The 21,336-nt window shown below is 41.3% G+C and overlaps 1 protein-coding gene across 6 annotated transcripts in view; it reads right to left on the bottom strand.

Annotated features, from left to right (window-relative positions):
- AOAH (acyloxyacyl hydrolase) overlaps positions 1 to 21,336 on the bottom strand; it is a 251,607-nt gene that overhangs the window by 81,315 nt on the left and 148,956 nt on the right. For all 6 annotated transcript variants that reach the window (XM_060305408.2, XM_060305407.1, XM_030857562.2 and 3 more), the window contains 2 exons: positions 19,638 to 19,686; positions 17,680 to 17,774 (listed from right to left, as the gene is read on the bottom strand). In XM_060305408.2, coding sequence (XP_060161391.1) covers positions 17,680 to 17,774; positions 19,638 to 19,686 — 144 coding nt within the window. The remainder of the gene's footprint in view (positions 1 to 17,679; positions 17,775 to 19,637; positions 19,687 to 21,336) is intronic.

Raw genomic sequence — 21,336 nt, 5'->3', positions numbered from 1 at the left:
ACATTTCCATCTTAAGTCACTAATTTGGAGATGCTTTCTTTCACAGCAGCTGAGACTATACCCTCCTTGATTAATAATTAGTCCTTTAAGAAGTGCTGACCTACCCTCCCTTCTTGCTGGCTAATATGTTATCAACGTGAGAGCATGACCTCTTCGGTGCTTCTGTTTTAAAAAATTGAATTATAGTTAATTTACAATGCTGTGCTAGTTTCAGGTGTGCAGCAAAGTGATTCTGTTATACATACATACATATACATATATACACATATATATTCTTTTTCAGACTCTTTTCCATTATAGGTTATTACAAGATATTGAATAAAGCTCTCTGTGCTATACAGTAGGTCCTGTTGTTTATCTATTTTACATATAGTAGTTCATATATGTTAATCCCAAACTCCTAATTTATGCCCCCCTCATCCCCTTTGGTAACCATAAATTTGTTTTCTATATCTGTGAGTCTATTTCTTTTTTGTAAATAAGTTCATTTATATCATTTTTTAGATTACACATATAAGTGATATCATGTGATATTTGTGTTTCTCTGACTTACTCCACTTAGTATGATAATCTCTAGGTCCATCTATGTTGCTGCAAATGGCATGATTTCATTCTTTTTTATGGTTGAGTAATATTCCATTGTGTATATATACCCTTTGGTTCTTCTTGATCTACTTACCTTTGGGTTCTTTATCAATCAGGGTTTAAATTCTTGGTGACGCTGTCCTCAATTTCTGCTTCTGGAATCTTTGGACCTTGTATTTCATAATTTCCCTCTAGGAATGATGGTTGAGCTCCTACCTCTGACCAATCCTCCAGTCATTGCCTTAAGCAGGAAACCCCCAGGATCACACAGAAGCCAGTCTTGACCCCCAGACCTTGGCAAGGGCTGGGCTGGGTAATTGCTGTCCTCATCATTTCCCCAGGAGTGGCATGGAGGGAACTAGTTGAAGGAACCAATGAGTGAACGGTATGTAGCAATCAATTCCAACTTTCCAAAATTATTTTTAAATGCTGGGGTTGTCCTCTTCCCACATGCCAACTGATTTGAGATTCTAAATGTCCCCCTATGAAGAGTCACTTCCATGAAACCTATTTTATGGCTGAGGAACTTGAGGGAGAGTGTAGCAAAATGGTAGATATAATTAACTAGAGGGCAAGGGATTGTTCTCTGGTCTTAGCAACACACTGGATTGCACAGGTGTTTACTGACACACGATCTATGCGGAGATGTCTATCTAATGTGCTGGGGGAACAGGCATGTGGGCTGAGTAATTATAAATGCCTTTCAGAAGTATGGAGCTTAAAATAATTTCCTCTTGTAGTTTTTCATAACAACCAGTGTTTATGTCTTTTTAATTCTTGCAGAAGGCAGCGAGGGCTAAGATCACTGATGTTTTCAGAAGAATGAGCCTGCAAGAGCCCCTGACTTTGCTGGCAGGTAAGAGACCCAGATGCTCACCTTGAGCAAGAAGAAAAGGGCATTGAATTGATTAGGACTCAAGTCAACAGCCCGTCTGGCCTGTGCCCGTGAACAGGGAAAGGCAACACAAGAACATTCTGTCTCCTGTGGCCTGATTGCTATTGGAGAAAAGGATTCACCATGGGGCATACAACTCTCTTTTTCTGACAGAATAAATGAGAAATAACTAGGATTGGGGCTTCTCTCCTCATTGTTTAGCATCTTTAATCTGCCAGCCTGCAAGATGTCTGAGGAGCAGAAAATGTAATTTTGTCCAGTTTTACTAAACAACAGCTTTTCCTCATCGGAAAAAATAATTAAAAAGTACTCTGACTCTTAATATTTCTGGAGTTGACATGACGTTAGCAGAGATAGAATTTCCATATTTTATTATGCACCATGAAAGTCAGCCTTTATGCTTAATGGAAGCTTATGCTCACTGCTAAATCCAGAGAGCGGAGGCAGGGCGGGTTAGTGAGAGGCAGGGTGAGAGCTCAGATACTGCCTGTGTCACCTGTGGGCTAATAAAGAGTAGCCTAGGCTGATTTACAAAATCATCTCAAAGAGAGGAAAGAAATGCATAGGGGCCTGGAAGATCGGAGCCGCTTTGCTCTCAGGTGAATATGCATTTTCTGCAGCCAGATTAAGGGTACATTTTGTCCTTGACACAGCACGAAATTCAATCTGTGCCTACTTACCCTACAGACGACAGCTTGCCAGGGGTCGTGCTAAGATTTTATAATAGTACAGGCAACAGCCTTTGCTAGCAAAATAAACATTTGGGAAATTGTATTTCAGAATCACTTCTCCTTCCTTCCTGTCCGCCTCCCCGCAACTCGACATGCAATTCTGGTTCAGTGAAATGCAGCATTTAATATTTTGGAAATAATTTTCAAGCAGATGGGGAAGAGGCAGGAGGGCAGCATCTACTGCTGGCCTTGATGATCTCTCTACCTCCCCTTCTTCTGCAACAAAACAACTCAAGCAGTGATTGTTTTTTCCTTTGAAAGGAAAAAAAAAAATAAGACAGCATGAAAGTGTTTTCAGATTTGTTTTTTGTTGAAACCTTTCTAAGTTGAGGTCTTCTGTGTGATATGGGAAGCTCATGTTGAACCTGACTGCTAAGGACATCTTGGAGAGACGCTAAGGTGTTTTTAAGGAGGAAGAGGGCAGAGTGAGGCTCAGAACCCTTAGTTTCTGTGGAACCATGAGGGTGATTCTTCACACTCTCTTTATTGAACTACAGATATCTTTCCAGATGAACACACTCCTAATCTCATTAGCTGTAAACAGGCCTCTTGGGTGTCGCAATGCTTTAATTAGAGGATGGCATGAGCAGGAGGGGAGGGGGGCTGGTGCAGGAAAGACACCCAAGACTGTGAATTCCTTTTCGATGGGCACAGTTGGGATGGGGTGATGTATCGGCAGGAGTGTTTTCTGCCTTATAGGGAGACAAAAGCAAAGACATGTTGGCTAGTCTCATAAAGGGCAGAATGGCCTATTATGAACAATGAATGCTTGTTTTTCTACAGCACTTACTGCTCTTCCCAGAATATGATTTACTACTTGGTGCAGCAAAGGAATGGCACCAAACACGCTGGGGCTTCCTGAAGGGTCTTGGTTGATAATACGCCTTCCCACGGTCAGACCCCAGCCAAATGTTCACTTTGGAAGAGGTGGTCCCATTACTATTCCTCATGGAACATGAGATCGTGGAGGGATTATAGGGTGGGGTTAGGGGTCAGCGGGTACTTTCAAGTTTCACAGTCAGTGGTACAGAATCCAAATTCAGAACCTCTTTCTGCTGAACAGGTTGGAAAAAGGTCACACAGCTTCATTTTAAAAGACAACTTCTGGCTGTTGCCCTCTTCTGTCATTTTGGGAAGGATTCCTAAAGGCAGTTGAGGAGGGGACGATCTGGCATTAACTGAATAACAACCAGTGTGCGTGCTCCCTGGGTGAGGCGGGTCCCAGGTTAATAAGGACGTAAAGAAACGAGGCTTTACTGGGTTGAGGCCATGCTGACCACCAACCAGGCCTCTGAACCCACAGGGCCCTTGGGGTTGAGTAATCAGCACTGGCCTCTGACAGCTGTTTCCCTTCAGTCACCCAGCCTTGAGCCAACACATAAGATTTCTGCTGCACTTCAATGCCCTTGGACATCTTTGCTTTCTGGTGCCCACTGCTGGCTGGAACTGATTCCAGACTTGATCTGAAAGGGTTTGAGCGGCATGTGCTGGGTAAACACCAATGGCCTCTGGGCTCCAAGCCCACCCCTCTAATCTTTGCTCTGTGCTATGGAGCTGGACTCTGAAAACTACACTTCCCAGATTCCTCTGAGTCTCCCTGCCAATGAGAGGTGCAGGTGGGAGATGGGCAAGTGGGGGTGAGAGAAGGAGAGGAGGAACCATTTTCTGGCGTCTAGTTGAGGTCGGCATCCCCCAGCAGCTTCCAGCCTCCAGCCTTCTGTGCTACTTCCAGCTCCTCTCCACACTCCTCAGTGGTTCAGTAGCAGCTGGTTTGTGTGCCCTTGGCAGTCAGAGTACAGGCTGTGCAGTAGTCCAAACACCAGCTGCACCCCTCCCTCTAGCTTCCGGTAACACCTCTTCTTCCTTGTTGTTCCTTAGCCCTGCAGTCAGCAGCTGCTTTTTGCAATGATTAATCTCTGATAACTTCAGCATCCCCCTTTTTGTTCTAATACCTGTGTAATCAGTTCCCTGTATTAAATCTACCAGGGTAGCCAATCCCCTATATTAAATCCCCTCTGTTGGAATGCTTTCATTTTCCTGACTGACCCCTCATAAATGGTGACTCTGACAGTGACAAGAAACCCAGTTTAAAAGGGTTCCACATGCTGAATTAGCCAAAATATTGGAGGCTTTCTCTCTTTGCGGTGACATCACTAAAAGGCTCTCAAATAGGGGAACCTGTGGGCAGAGTGAGGACTGAGGATAGTCTGATGGGCGGAGATGCTCTCTTGGGGAACCTCGCACATTCCAATGTGCTCCAGAAATACTTTGGTTGAGGGACTAGCCCACACCATGCTGATGGCTTCCCCATTTTGCCCTGCAGCGGTCTGTCTTAGAGTACAAGCTCTTCCCTGACATGTGAAGCATTTTGAAAACTACACTGCAGTATCCCACAACCACATCTTTCTTTTGTAAATCCTCAAAGTTTGGACATTGGTGGCAGTGGGAAAACGCTATGACAGTGGTTCTCCCCAAAGTCTGGGGACCCCTGGGGATCTTTGAGACCCTCAGAGAGGGTTCATGAGATCACTATTATCATCATAATACTAAAACTTGATTTATCTTTATTTTAATTCACTCATAAGTGTACAATGGAGTTTTCAAAAGGCCACATACATGGATACAGAAATAGATTGAAGGCAGGAGCGGATAGGGGAATTTAGCTGTCTTCTATCCAGATATCAAGGAGATTCACAAAAGTAGAAAAGAATGCTATTATTTTAGCCTTTTTGTTTGTTTGTTTCAGAAAATAAAGTTGTTATAAAAATATGTTATTTATGTTAATGTGTTTCTTATTGTTATTTTCTAATGAGTTAATAAATCCCATTGTGGAGTTGGTACATTCCCTTCACCCTCACTAGTCACTTAAGTTTCATGCTCCAGCCCCTGGTCATCTGGAGTTTAATCCCCACACTGAGGTCAAGTCCAGGCAATCCTCTCCAGGATTTTCAATGGCCCAGGTTGGCTCTCCCTTCCTGGGGTCCATATCCTTGCCCCAGGACACACACTCTTTCTGTCCTGATAACTCAGTCACCACCCTTACATTACTCACAAGAGTGTCAGACTCCAGCTTTTTTGACCCCAGTCTCCGAAGACACCTGTCCAAGTCTCTTAGTGGCCTCCTACAGTGAGGGGAAGCACCCTGCCCCTCCCCCACAGGGACAGCGGAACCCCGCTGCCATACTGACACTAGCGATTCTCAGCCTCAAGCTACAGGTTGCAGAAATGGTTTTCACTCCCTTCTTCTGCAGGTCCTGCTGAAGTCCTTCTAATATTTGACTGTGGAAGGTGGGACTAGTTGGCCCCCATTGTCTAAGGCTCTCACTTGAAAGTTAGGTAGAAATAAATAGTCCAGTTTTTAACATCTGTTATAAAATCATCCTGAATTTCTAATGAAATATCTGTCATTATTTATATTTTATACAGAAGGAAAGTAAAGCTCAGAGAAAATAAGTAAAGGTAAGTGGCTAAGCCAGGATTTGAACACAGGTATGTCTGATTCAAAGTCCAAGATTATTTTATGCAGAGATAATTTAGGGGCTTGAAATTCCCCTCTGGGCTCATGGTGTCAGTTTCACAAATGGCTTCCGTGCCATCAGTAGGGTGGCTATATATCCCAATATGTCTGGGCCGGTCTGGGGTAATGCCTGTTGTCCTCACATAATTAACAGTAATGATTCCTCTTCTCTCAAGTTTGGGCAATAAATTATAAGACCACCACAACCTCTAGGGTTAGGGGAGTTTGGTGCAGAGGAACCAGAAGCACCAGAAGTTTTGTAGGAGGGCAGACTCTTCCAGTAGAGTCTCCAAAGCCTGGCTTAGACCCTGCAGGGAAGATATGCACTGGGGAGATGAAGTCCAGGCAGCCTCCCCAGATGCAAGGATGCTGGGAACAGCCCTGGGTTAACCGCAGCTTGAGATATCTGGCTGGAGGAGGGTGGTCTATTCAGAAACTGGATGTAAAGTCCACAGAGCAGGCAGGGTGTGAGAAAACTACGTATCCATTGTTGATTCTAGATAACTTCTGAGTTTGTCCATTTCTTTTCTTCCCAAGGTACTCTTCTAGCTTAGGACACTTTTACTAGAATAATAACAAACTCCTAGCTGAGTTTCTGGCCTGCTCCCCCTTCCTCCCCCACGCCCCCCACCAATGTAATCCATCCTGCACATTGAAACCAGAGTGATTTTTCTGAAATTCAAGTCAGACTGATGCTATTTCTTAGTTTAAACCCCTTTGACGGCTTCCTATTGCCTTCAGGATAAACTCTGAGTTCCTTAATGTGGCTTTGAGGTCCTTTGAGATCAGCTCCTATGCACCTTCCTAGGCTCTTCTCTTACATTCAGACCTTGTCCTGGATCAATGTCAGTTCAGCCCCACCAAACTTCTCATAACTCTGCACCCTCTTACTTGTGAGCCTTTGCATGTGCTCTTTCAGCCCCTAAGACACTCCTTCCTAGGTCTGCTGGGACGGATGCCTCCGATGCCTCCTTCCTCCCAGTTTAGGAAGCACGCGTACATCACAGCAGCTCACACTCTGGAATTGCCTATTTGCTTACTTGCATTTCCCCACAAGGCCTGAAACTCTCTGAGGACCTGGGCTCTTCCCATCCTCTTCACCTCTGTGTCATTAGCTCCTATAACAGTGTTTGGCACGTGGTAGGTCCTGGGTTAGGATTTAGTGATATTTTGCTTACAAACATTAAAACCCAAATAACCAAAACAGGAGACATCTGAGCTCAACATACATCATGGGTGTCCGCTAGGCATGGTACTTATACCTAACCTGATTCTCTGTGCAAATGAAGAGACTCTATAGATAATGTTTTAAAAACTGGAAGTCTTTTTTAAAAAGGAGCATTTAAAAAATATTCCATATATGAGTGAAATCACATGGTATTTGTTTTTTTCCATCTGACTTATTTCACTTAGCCTAATACCCTCAAGGTCCATCCATGTTGTGGCTAATGGCAAGATTTCATCTTTTTATTTTTATGGCTGGGTAGTATTCCATTGTATATATATATCACATCTTCTTTTTTTTCCTAATCATGGTTTTGATCTTTATTATCTGATCGATCTTGGGCAGGATCCTTAAGTTCTCTATGCTTCCATTTCTTTTCTTTTTTTTAAAACATCTTTATTGGAGTATAATTGCTTTACAATGTTGTGTTAGTTTCTGTTGTATAACAAAGTGAATCAGCTATACGTGTACATATATCCCTATATGCCCTCCCTCTTGCATCTCCCTCCTACCCTCCCTATCCCACCTCTCTAGGTGGTCATAAAGCACCGAGCTGATCTCCCTGTGCTATGTGGCTGCTTCCCACTAGCTATCTGTTTTACATTTGGTAGTGTATATATGTCCATGCCACTCTCTCACTTTGTCCCAGCTCACCCTTCCCCCTCCCCGTGTCCTCAAGTCCATTCTCTATGCCAGTACCTTTATTCTTGTCCTGCCCTTAGGTTCATCAGAACCTTTTTTTTTTCTTCTTTAGATTCCATATATATGTGTTAGCATATGGTATTTGTTTTTCTCTTTCTGACTTACTTCACTCTGTATGACAGACTCTAGGTCCATCCACCTCACTACAAATAACTCAATTTCGTTTCTTTTTGTGGCTGAGTAATATTTCACTGTATATATGTGCCACATCTTCTTTATCCATGCACCTGCCGATGGGCACTGGGTAAAGGGGTTCAACTGTATGATGATGTATAGAAACTAAATTTTTGGTGGTGAACATGCTGTAGTGTATACAGAAGTTGTAATATAATGTTGTACATATGAAGCATATATAATGTTACAAACTGATGTTACTTCAATAAAAAATAATAAGTAAAAAAAAAAGGAGTATGATCTATACTGGCCAGAAAATGAAACCGTGAATCAGCTTAATATCCAGTCGTGGATTATGGCTTATACACTGAAAAGGATAGTATGAAACACTGACAGATATAATGAGTAAAAAGACTAAGTAGCAATGTGGAAAAATGATTAGGATTAGTACTAATTTTTAAAAAAAAGGAGCATTGCCAATTGCTTACTTGCTACTCTTGTGACTACATAGTGTGTACGCGTGTGTGTGCGTGTATGCGTAGTGAGGGTAGAGTACTGGGGAAGAGAAAAGTTTAAGATAGTGGGGATAATTTTTTTTTAATATTCTCATAATTGGTTCTAATGTTGACTTTACATCTTCTTTTTTCCCCAATAAGAAGAATATTAAAAGAATATTTCAAAACAAATCTGATGGGCTTCCCTGGTGGCGCAGTGGTTGAGAGTCAGCCTGCCGATGCAGGGGACACGGGTTCGTGCCCCGGTCCGGGAGGATCCCACATGCCGCGGAGTGGCTGGGCCCATGAGCCATGGCCGCTGAGCCTGCGCGTCCGGAGCCTGTGCTCCGCAACGGGAGAGGCCACAAGAGCGAGAGGCCCGCGTACCGCAAAAAACAAAAACAAAAACAAAAAAACAAATCTGATACTCCAAAATGTTAAAATGATTCTCTCTGGGTGGTAGCACAAGGGAAATTTTAATAATTTCTGTATTTGCTTATTTTTCTCCACTGAATATTTAACATATCTGATTAGATAAAAGCAACAGAGCAAACATTCCCTCTCTTCCCTCTTTCACTTTGGGCAGATTACTTTCTTCCCTATTGGTCTTGGCCATGTGATTTGCTTTGCCTGTGGGTTGATGGTGCACATGATGTAGCAAATATGTTTGTGTGAGGGCCTTGCCCTCTTGCACTTCTGACATTATCATGAAAAGTGCATTGCTCTGCATAGACTGCCCAACCAAGGAAAAATGAGAGACACGTGGAGCAGACCTGGACCCAAGCTTCAGCTTGGAGCGAAGACCAACAGGGCCCAGCCTAGAACAGCTGTGTGAGTGAGAAGAAATGACAATTGTTTTAAGTCATTGAGACTTGGGTGATGTATACAGCATTATTTTGACAATAACTCAGTGATAAATCTTCATTTTCAACATCAACTTTCTGAACAAAATCTCTGTCTTTTATTCTTCTTGTCCCATCTTTCATTCTTATCAAATGGTATCCCACGGAAGTGGCCCAGGCTGGGAGTGCCCAGGCTAACTTTTAGCTTGGAGAGGAATATTAACCTGAAGAGATATATATATATTCTTTTGCGGTACGCGGGCCTCTCACTGTTGTGGCCTCTCCCGTCGCAGAGCACAGGCTCCGGACTCATAGGCTCAGCGGCCATGGCTCACGGGCCCAGCCGCTCCGCGGCATGTGGGATCCTCCCGGACCGGGGCACGAACCCGTGTCCCCTGCATCAGCAGGAGGACCCTCAACCACTGCGCCACCTGGGAAGCCCCTGGAGAGATATTTTAAGAATCCTAGAACATCAAAGGCTTGAAACAGATGACAAACTAACACTAAAACTGTAGTGTTGTCTCTACCATCAATAGCATTATTGACATATTGATGATACTAATGAATCCCAATTACCATTATGACCAATATGGGTTCCTCATTGCCATTCTCATAGTCACTTTTCAGAACTACTACTTTACTGCCAAAAAGGGATGGGTGTGGGGTGGGAAATAACCCAAACCCAAACCAACAACTGCTGATCTGCAGTTATTTCAATTCATTTGTTGTTGCAAATAGCAAATAAAAAATTGCTACAATCCAAATTCCAATTGTCTGGATTCCAGGACGGGGCTGGCTACTGGGCTTGTGGGAATGATTTCTTTAAAGCATCTTCTCGATGGGTCTTTCTCTTCCCCAGAGACTTAGCACACTGCGGAGAGAGCTGCCAGCTCCAGTGAGAGGCTGCCCTCCCCAAGGGAACCCTAAAGCGAGAGGCACCCCTCACCTCAGTCTCCAGAGGCCAGGTGTGGGATAGGAAGGTCAAGCATGAGGACATTGACCAGCCTGGTTAGCTACCACCACTGTACCACGTGAGCTGTGTGTCAATCTACTTTTGTCTGGTTTGAATCCAACATACAGTTTCTAAAGCTTTTTCACAGACCTTAGCTCACTGAAGCTCATGGCCTTCCTTCATCATCTACAGAGTTTCTGGTTAGGTGGTTTGTTCAAGATGATACTGACAGGAAGTGGTTCTGCACCTCTTAGCTGTGTGACCTTAGGCTATCTACTCAACATTTCTGAGTACTTGTCTGGAAAGTGAGGATATGTTGTAATAACACCTACGTTAGAGGGCTTTTATGAAGATTAAAAAAGTAATGCTTTAGTATTCTTTAGCTGGTTTCCTTAGCTATTTGCTTAAAAACCAAACAAAACAATCCCTCAAGTGTTTGGTACATACATGACAAAAATTCATTGAAGAAAAATTAGAATAAAAGTTATCCAGAATTCTAGAGTCCAAAGTTAACATACTGATCTATAACCTTCAAATTATTTTGTCTGTACACACACATATATTCATATAAACTGGCCCATATATTACTATCTTGTAACCTGGTTTTGCCGCCTAACAAATTACCATAAACATATTTTCTTGCTAAGAAATGTGTCTGTAATATGTGTATTAACAGTTGCATAATATTTCATTTTGTGGATGCAATATATTTTTAAATATCTAATCTCCTATTTTTTTAAACATCTTTATTGGAGTATAACTGCTTTACAGTATTGTGTTAGTTTCGGCTGTATAACAAAGTGAATCAGCTATATGCATACGTATATCCCCATATTCCCTCCCTCTTGAGTCTCCCTCCCACCCTCCTTAACCCACTCCTGTAGGTGGTCCCAAAACACCGAGCTGATCTCCCTGTGCCATGCAGCTGCTTCCCACTAGCTATCTATTTTACATTTGGTAGTGTATATATGTCAATGCTACTCTCTCACTTTGTCCCAGCTAACCCTTCCCCCTCCCCATGTCCTCAGGTCCATTCTCTACATTTGCATCTTTATTCCTGTCCTGCCCCTAGGTTCATCAGAACCACTTTTTTTTTTTTAGATTCCCTATATATGTGTTAGCATATGGTATTTGTTTTTCTCTTTCTGACTTAACTTCACTCTCTATGACAGACTCTAGGTCCAACCACCTCACTAAAAATAACTAAATTTCATTTCTTTTTATAGCTAACATTCCTTTGTATATACGTGCCACATCTTCTTTATCCTTTCATCTGTCAGTGGACGCTTAGGTTGTTTCCATGTCCTGGCTATTGTAAATAGTGCTGCAGTGAACATTGTGGTACATGACTGTTTGAATTATGGTTTTCTCAGGGTATGGTTTTCTCAGGCCCAGTAGTGGGATTGCTGGGTCATATGGTAGTTCTGTTTTTGGCTTTTAAAGGAACCTCTATACTGTTCTCCATAGTGGATGGATCAATTTACATTCCCACCAACAGTGCAAGAGGGTTCCCTTTTCTTCACACCCTCTCTAGCATTTTTTGTTTGTAGATTTTTTGATGATGGCCATTCTGACTGGTGTGAGGTGATACCTCATTGTAGTTTTGATTTGTATTTCTCTAATGATTAGTGGTGTTGAGCATCTTTTCATGTGTGCATTGGCAATTTGTATATCTTTTTTGGAGAAATGTCTATTTAGGGTTTCTGCCCATTTTTGGGTTGGGTTGTTTGTTTTTTTGATATTGAGCTGCATGAGCTGCTTGTATATTTTGGAGATTAATTCTTTGTCAGTTGCTTCGTTTGCAAATATTTTCTCCCACTCTGAAGGTTGTCTTTTCGTCTTGTTTATGGTTTCCATTGCTGTGCAAAAGCTTTTAAGTTTCATTAGGTCCCATTTATTTATTTTTATTTCCAGTACTCTAGGAGGTGGGTCAAAAAGGATCTTGCTGTGATTTATGTCAAAGAGTGTTCTGCCTATGTTTTCCTCTAAGAGTTTTAGAGTGTCTGGCCTTACATTTAGGTCTTTAATCCACTTTGAGTTTATTTTTTTGTATGGTGTTAGGAAGTGTTCTAATTTCATTCTTTTACATGTAGCTGTCCAGTTTTCCCAGCACCACTTATTGAAGAGGCTGTCTTTTCACCATTGTATACTCTTGCCTCCTTTATCAAAGATACGGTGACCATAAGTGTGTGGGTTTATCTCTGGGCTGTCTATCCTGTTCCATTCATCTATATTTCTGTTTTTGTGACAGTACCATACTGTCTTGATTACTGTAGCTTTGTAGCATAGTCTAAAGTCCAGGAGCCTGAGTCCTCAAGCTCAATTTTTCTTTCTCAAGATTGTTTTGGCTATTCGGGGTCTTTTGTGTTTACATACAAATTGTGAAATTTTTTGTTCTAGTTCTGTGAAAAATGCCATTGTTAGTTTGATAGGGATTGCACTGAACCTGTAGATTGCTTTGGGTAGTATAATCATTTTCACAATGTTGATTCTTCCAATCCAAGAACATAGTATATCTCTGCACCTGTTTGTATCATCTTTAGTTGCTTTCATCAGTATCTTATAGTTTTCTGCATACAGGTATTTTGTCTCCTTAGGTAGGTTTATTCCCAGGTATTTTATTCTTTTTGTTGCAGTGGTAAGTGGGAGTGTTTCCTTAATTTCTCTTTCAGATTTTTCATCATTAGTGTATAGGAATGCAAGAGATTTCTGTGCATTAACTTTATATCCTGCTACTCTACCAAATTCATTGATTAGCTCTAGTAGTTTTCTGGTAGCATCTTTAGGATTCTCTATGTATAATATCATGTCATCTGCAAACAGTGACAGTTTTACTCCTTCTTTTTGGATTTAGATTCCTTTTATTTCTTTTTCTTCTCTGATCGCTGTGGCTAAAACTTCCAAAACTATGTTGAATAATAGTGGTGAGAGTGGGAAACCTTGTCTTGTTCCTGTTCTTAGAGGAAATGCTTTCAGTTTTTCACCATTGAGAATGATGTTTGCTGTGGGTTTGTCATCTATGGCCTTTATTATGTTGAGGTAGTTCCCTCTATGCCTACTTTCTGGAGAGTTTTTATCATAAATGGGTGCTGAATTTTGTCAAAAGCTTTTTGTGCATCTATTGAGATGATCATATGGTTTTTCCCCTTCAATTTGTTAATATGGGTTATCACATTGATTGATTTGCATATATTGAAGAATCCTTGCATTCCTGGGGTTAACCCCACTTGATCATAGTGTATGATCCTTTTAATGTGCTGTTGATATCTAGTCTCATAGTATTGTGGTCGGAAAAGATACTTGGTATGATTTCAATTTTCTTAAATTTACCAAGGCTTGATTTGTGATCCAGGATATGATCTATCCTGGAGAATGTTCCATGAGCACTTGAGAAGTGTATTCTGTTGTTTTTGGATGGAATATCCTATAAATATCAGTTAAGTCCATCTTGTTTAATGTATCATTTAAAGCTTGTGTTCCTTATTTATTTTCATTTTCGATGATCTGTCCATTGGTGAAAGTGGGGTGTTAAAGTCCCCTACTATGATTGTGTTACTGTCGATTTCCCCTTTTATGGCTGTTAGCATTTGCCTTATGTATTGAGGTGCCCCTGTGTTGCGTGCATAAATATTTACAATTGTTATAACTTCTTCTTGGATTTATCCCTTGATCATTGTGTAGTGTCTTTTGTCTCTTGTAATAGCCTTTATTTTAAAGTCTATTATGTCTGATATGAGAATTGCCATTCCAGCTTTCTTTTGATTTCCATTTGCATAGAAAATGTTTTTCCATCCCCTCACTTTCAGTCTGTATATGTCCCTAGGTCTGAAGTGGGTCTCTTGTAGACAGCATATATACGGGTCTTGTTTTGTATCCATTCAGCCAGTCTATGTCTTTTGGTTGGAGCATTTAATTCTTTTACATTTAAGGTAATTATCAATATGTATGTTCCTATTACCATTTTCTTAATTGTTTTGGGTTTGTTATTGTAGGTCTTTTCCTTCTCTTGTGTTCCCTGCCTAAAGATGTTCCTTTAGCATTTTGTCGTAAAGCTGGTTTGGTGGTACTGAATTCTATTAGCTTTTGCTTGTCTGTAAAGGTTTTAATTTCTCTGCTGAATCTGAATGAGATCCTTGCTGGGTAGAATAATCTTGGCTGTAGGTTTTTCCCTTTCATCACTTTAAATATGTCCTGCCACTCCTTTCTGGCTTGCAGAGTTTCTGCTGAAAAATCAGCTGTTAACTTTATGGGGATTCCCTTATATGTTATTTGTTGCTTTTCCCTCGTTGCTTTTAATATTTTTTCTTTGTATTTAATTTTTGATAGTTTGATTAATATGTGTCTCGGCGTGTTTCTCTGTGGGTTCATCCTGTACGGTACTCTCTGTGCTTCTTGGACTTGATTGACTATTTCCTTTCCCATGTTAGGGGAGTTTTCAACTATAATCTCTTCAAATATTTTCTCAGTCCCTTTCTTTTTGTCTTCTTCTTCTGGGACCCCTATAATTCAAATGTTGGTGCGCTTAATGTTGGACCAGAGGTCTCGAGACTGTCCTCAATTATTTTCATTCTTTTTTCTTTATTTGCCTCCCTGGCAGTTATTTCCACCATTTAACCTTCCAGCTCATTTATCCTTTTTTCTGCCTCAGTTATTCTGTTATTGATTCCTTCTAGAGTATTTTTAATTTCAGTAATTGTGTTGTTCATCATTGTTTGTTTGCTCTTTAGTTCTTCTATATCCTTGTTAAATGTTTCTTGTATCTTCTCCATTATGTTTCTGAGATTTTGGATCATCTTTACTATCATTACTCTGAATTCTTTTTCAGGTAGCTTGCCTATTTCATCTTCATTTATTTGGTTTTGTAGGTTTTTACCTTGCTCTTTCATCTGTAACTTTTTTTTGTCGTTTCTTTCTTTCTTTCTTTCTTTTTTTTTTGATGGGTGGTGCTGTATTCCTATCTTACTGGTTGTTTGGCCTGAGACATCCAGCATTGGAGTTTGCAGGCAGTTAGATAGAACAGGGTCTTGGTGTTTAGATGAGGACCTCTGGGAGGCCTCACTCCAATTGATATTTCCTGGGGTCTGAGGTTCTCTGTTAGTCCAGTGGTTTGGACTTGGAGCTCCCAACACGGGAGCTCCAGCCCAGCCTCTGGTCTGGGAACCAAGATCCTGCAAGCTTCGTGGCATGGTAAAAAAAAAAAAAAAAAGGAAGAAAGGAACAGTACAATATCAAAGAATAAAAAACAAAATAAAGTTAGAAAGATAAAATATATATTAGGAGTGTTTCCCTGGTGGTGCAGTGGTTGAGAGTCCGCCTGCCAATGCAGGGGACACGGGTTCATGCCCCGGTCCGGGAGGATCCCACATGCCGCGGAGCGGCTGGGCCCTTGAGCCATGGCCACTGAGCCTGCGCGTCCGGAGCCTGTGCTCCGCAGCGGGAGAGGCCATGAGAGTGAGAGGCCTGCGTACCACAAAAAAAAAAAAAAAAAAAATTAGGAAAAACAAAACTATAATTGAAACAACTGCAACAAGGTAAAATAAAACCAAAGCAGAAAAAAGAAAAAAAAAGGGGGGCGGGCAACAAGCCAAAAGGAGAGATCACCGGTTGCTGGGGGGTCCTCCCATCTCCTTAGGTGTCTGTGGTCCCCCACTGGTGCCTGGTAGTTGTGAGGTGCCTGGTTGTGAGGAGACGCAAATTCCGCATCCTCCTAGTATGCCATCTTGACTCCACCCCTAATCCCCTATTTTGTTTTTTGAATTTCTTTTTTCATTTTTGCTCTTATAAATAACTCTTTGATGAATACTCATGTACATAGATTCTCGAACAAATGACTGCTTAGTTTTAAAGAGAAATTTTCAGAAGCAGAATTACTTGTTAAAATCACAAACATTATAATGTCACTTTATACGTATTGTCAAGTTGCCTGTCAGCGAAGTTCTAGCAACTTAAACTCTCATTAGTGGTGAAGGAACATGTCCCTTTCACCATATTCTTGCTAAAAGTAGGCCTTTATCACTTTGCTTATTTGACAGATGATAGATGATACCTCATTGTTGTTTTAATTTGTTTTTCTTTGATTACTACTGAAGATGAAACTTTTTATATTTATTGGTCGCGTTCTTGATCATTAAAAAATTAAATTGTTTTTTCTTTATTGATATGCAGGAACACTTTGTTATTAGAGAATTTAAATCTTGTCTTATATGTTATAAATATTGCTCTAGTTTTTCATTTGTCTTTTAATTTTATGAATTTTTGGACTTCGTATACATTTGAAGATTTCATGTAATTAAATCCAGTAATACTTTTTTTTGGCTTTGCTTTTATAATACCATGCTCAGAGAGATTGGAATACTTCTTAAAATAATCTTTTTCAGGAAAGCATAAGTCTGTTATATTTTCTGAATCTTTGAATGACTGAGAATACATTTCTGTGGCCTTTATGTAGGAACCATATCTTGGCAGCTGGAGCAGTTTTGACACACTATCGTCAAAATGTTGTAGAGGCCATTCCACTATTTTCTGAAATTTATCATTGAAAGATAAGTCTGATGTCAAAAGGATTTTTCCTCCTAGTATGTCCCCTGGTTGTTTGTTGGGCTGAATGATTACAAGATTTTTCTTTATATTTGGAATATAATGGAAAAGAAAGACATGACAAGGAGAGTCTCTTATATTCTCTGGAGTTCAGTGAGGTTTTGGATTAAAGTCAAGGATTTCTTCAACTCAAGAAAATTATCTTTTGTTGTTTATTTGGTCACCACTTCCTCTCTGTCTGATGTGTTCTCCTCCCCTGGGTTTCCTATTCAATCTCCTGAACCTATCCTATATGCCTCTTATGTGAGTTCCAGAATTTGTCTGACTGGTTTTCTCACCCTGTTTTTTACATTGTCCAACTTGCTAGTCAGTATGGCCATCGCAGTTTTACATCAGGCCATTATTGTTTCACCTAAAAGTAGTCTTCCCTAACCTCAGATTGTTCCTTTTTCATGAGTATAATCTCCTCACTTTATTGTTGAGAATCTGGATTTAATATCTTACAAAATTCACTTTCCTGTAGCAAGCTTTTTTCAAGAGTTCTTTTCTTTGGAGACCATGAACATTTTTTCTATGTTCAAATGTTTCTCTGTTTGCTCATTTTACAAGGGAGGTCTGTGTTTGCCCAGTTTTAGAACTTGGGAGAGGTTCCATCAGAGAGTATTCAGGTTCATGTCTGATTTCTTCAGTGTGAGTAAAGGGATCGAAGAAGAATGTATAATTCTTGTAGTTTAACTTCCCTGGATCAGCGTTTTCATGTTACAGGAGGTTGAAGAGAGAACTACATCCCGAGGTGGCTGTACAACAAGGGCTTCCCCACTATGCCCAGGTTTCCTTTCCACCCGGCAGGGGCACCATCCTCCTTCTCTAATGGACGAGACAGCTCTTGTTATGAGCCTGTTGTTCTTACCACAGTGCTTGAACTGAACTGAACTGAAATGGCTATGCATGCGCCTTTGATGGCAGATTGTGCTGAGAAGGGAAATTTGCACCTGTTTGGATCTGGCATCACATTTATAGAGAGCAAGGGGGAAACAAACACAGAGGCCAGCACATCCCACATGATTACTGCCCAAATTACTTACCAAAGACATCTGTGAAGCTGTGATCCAATCGGGAGGGATGTGAAAATGAGCCCCAGCTGAGTCTCCCAGCAAAATGATTCCCCTGGGCTGTGAACCTAGGTGGCACAATTTATTTGCATTATTTATGCACTCAAGTAGTTTGGAGCCTCCAGCTTGGGTAGTTAGGTGAGCACATACCCTGGTGTGTATTCTGTGCATAGAGCATCGTAACAGTGATGCGTTGCCACTTTTCGAGTGTTGGAGAGTGAGCGGCATAGCATTTAGGAGCTGAATGAGATCTCCAGGCCATCGAAACTTGCCAGCTAAGCTATGCAGATGCAGGTGTGCTTCCTAGCTCAGCATAAAACAAACTCCTGTGCAACATCTTGAGTGAATGATAGATGAATAAAAGCATCAAAACTTTATCTGAACTCAGAAATATGCCCTAAATTTTGGTTCTGAAAATTGCTTCCTTGGAAAACACACTCATTTCTGTTAATATCCACTTTAGGAATTAGTAATCTCATGGAGCAATTTTGATTTTTTTCAAAGATGTTATGGTCTTTTAACGTCCTTAATCTATATATACAAAAGCACTGGATGGACAATTATGGCTGATTAGTGGGGAGATGGAGAGATAAAATCTCTAAGCAGCCCTATATGTTTGGAGGTTAAGAATCACTTAATCGGATTCTAAGGCCCATCTACACGAATCACTCATCCACGGGTGATGCATGAACTCTTCCAAATCCCTTAAGATCCTGAAAGAATCAATCAGTGCCTCTCAGAGTCAGAGAGGAGAGCCTACTTCCTCCACCTCCAAAGGCCCCAAATCAAGCTGAGGATGGCCCAACCTCACTCCAGCGGCTCCCTATCTCGGGACCTTGTGACAGCTAGCACTTGGCCACACACACGGGGACTGAGAAGGCCCAGGACATTGAGGAGGGGTTGGGATTTGGGGAATCCAAGAGGCTTCCCACAGTGAACCCAGAGCCTCACACCAGGATTTCACTTAGATCTGAGTTTACTTATTCATTTGTCTATTTGTTAATGCATTCCTTTATCATCCAACAAGCATTTCTAAACTGCATTACTATGTGTCAGGTCCTTACATTTTCTACCTCCATCCTGTCCTTCTAATAGCTTACAGACAATTAGACTTTAAGTTGATTGAGGGCAAGGACTGTATCGTGTCTGCTCATAAAAACTCAGAGCCAAGTATAGCCCTTGGTGCATAATAGGAATAGGTGTCCAGGAAATATCTGTTGAATGAATGAATGAATGAAATGCTTCTAAATGTTAGGGGAAAGCATTGTCTAAACATAAAACAGTGATGCTACCATAGGGTCTTGTTTGAGACTCTTCGGGCATCACCAGGACCATATTTTCAGTACTATGTGGGTGGTAATAGGTTCCTCCTAAGAACACTGGTAGCCCAGGTGTATGTGGCATTGGGCATTTAGAATACAGAGCTTTTGCTCAGGTATTTTTGGGAACTCTCAATGGCTATTGCTTGGAGGTCTCCGTCAAGTCACCCAGATATGAGTCTTTAGCCCAGTCAACACAAGGACTCTGTCAGTACAAGTCTAGATGTCTGACCTTGTAGTGTATTGAGGAGGACACAGAGAAGACTGAAAATTATCACCTCTACTTATTTTCTTATTTGGAGAAGTGCTGGATTTCAGTTACCCTGTTATCTATCTTACAGCCTTTTCTAATATTATCATTAAAGTTTCCAATTCCCTAAAAAAGGAATCTATTAAACAAATTCAGTTTTGCTTTGTCTTGATTCTGCCTCATTTGTCTATAATCTTTTTCATGTCATTTTCTAATTTGTCACGAAAATAAATGTAAATTGGTCAACATTATGTTGTAGCATCAGGCACTTCCTCACTTGGATGGTCTGTTTGCTTCAATCTGACTCAGACTAGAAAAGAATATTCTATTGGAATAAGTACACTGACTTTTACAATCCATACCTTCACAGAATTTCTTCTCGTATGGAATTCCATCTTTTGGATCAACACCCTTTAAGAGAAATGATGAAATTAGCAGCTTGCTTTTAAATTTATGAGACACAAACACGAAATCCTTCCCAAATGGCTTTAAAAGCACAAAAACAAATCAGTAGATAAAATCCTTTAAAGTCTCTTGAGCCCTTAATCCAACATAGCAACATCCTAGGTAAGTGAATTGGGCTTTAAGGAACTGGGGGCAGGAATAAGGAGAGATCCAGAAACTGGGCCATCTTGTTCAGAAGGATGCCGGGCAGGGCTCTGGGTGCTGGTAGTATCACCCGGAGGGAGCATTGAGGGTCCATTCAGTGACTGGGACACAGGGGTAGACTGGGTTCAGCAGTCTCTGAGTTGGAGCTCTAAGTGTCCTGACACCTCTGGTGCCTAAGGGTTGATGCTTCTAGAGCAGAGATTCTCAACAGGGCTGCTTTTGAGGCACCCCTCCCCCACCCCTGCCCCACAGCCATCCAAAGGGACATTTGGCAATGCCTGGAGACATCTTTGGTTGTTACAATGTGGGGAGGGGGAGCTACCGGCATTTAGTGGGGAGAGGCAGGGATGCAACTGACCATCATACAATTTACAAGGCGGCCCAAACCGTAAAGAATGATTCCAAATGTTGATATGATGAGACTGAGAAACCCAGAAGTGAGGTTGAGCCTGTGAGTGGGACAGAGTTACCACAGCTGAGGGCACTTCCAAACACTTAAAGCTAAGTCTGTGCCTTAGTGGAGCAGCTGGTCCTTGGAAGGTTTGAGCAGAGTCTGGATAACTTTAAAAAAGTTAAAATATATATATATAATTTTTTTTCTTTTGTTTGCCAAACTCTGGTCTGGAGAGCACTGGCATTACACTAGATATTAATGGTATTACCAGTATTTTAGGAAGAAAGAAGCTGATGGTCAGAGATGTACTGGAAACAGTGTGTTCACTGTCTTGGTCTTGGGGACTCCCAACATGCATTAAAACATTAAAGGTGCTGAGAAATTCGGAAGTAAAGAAAACTGTTCAGGCTTATTTGACCCAGTACTTTCCAAACTTTGCTATAGCACCCCTCCTCCCTTACCTCTTAACCTCCCACTCAACACTGGAGTTCTTGGACACAGTTTGGGAAATGTTGGACTTAGTGATTGTAAAGTCCTCTCTGAGTTTATGATTTTGTGATTCTGTGAGTCATTTTTCCTCCATGGAAAGGGATAGGTATGAAGGTCGTGTGTCTTTCTCCTATTACTGATGATAAACGCTGAGTCTTGGCTCCCTGGGCTCCTGGTGGATTTCCACTGGTCTAGTACAGTCTCTTATTGGCTTTCCTTATGTAGGTGGGCTCCCATGTCAGAGGCAGGGATGGGGTCATGGAACCAAGACAGCAGCTTCACACACTAATAACCCCCCATGTCCTCCAACATGACAACTAAGCTTGACTTTATCGAACAAGAGCTGCCTTGGGGGTCTTGACACCTTAACACCTTAAGATCTAGGGGACATGTCTTCCCCTCCCCATGAAAAGGCAGTGTGACTGATGATAGGGTGGGTGGGTAGGGCTATACCAGGATACAATCTGTCTTGCTCTCCATATCTCAGAAGAAATGGACTGTCAGTGTCCTGGAGAGAGGAAACTATTTACAGGAACTTTCTCCTCTTCATCCAAGCAGACAAATTAGGC

Source organism: Globicephala melas, chromosome 9, assembly GCF_963455315.2.
Source record: "Globicephala melas chromosome 9, mGloMel1.2, whole genome shotgun sequence".
Lineage (NCBI taxonomy): Eukaryota > Metazoa > Chordata > Mammalia > Artiodactyla > Delphinidae > Globicephala > Globicephala melas.
The sequence above is the reverse complement of the archived record's forward strand: the minus strand, read 5'-3'. Positions and strand labels throughout refer to the sequence as shown.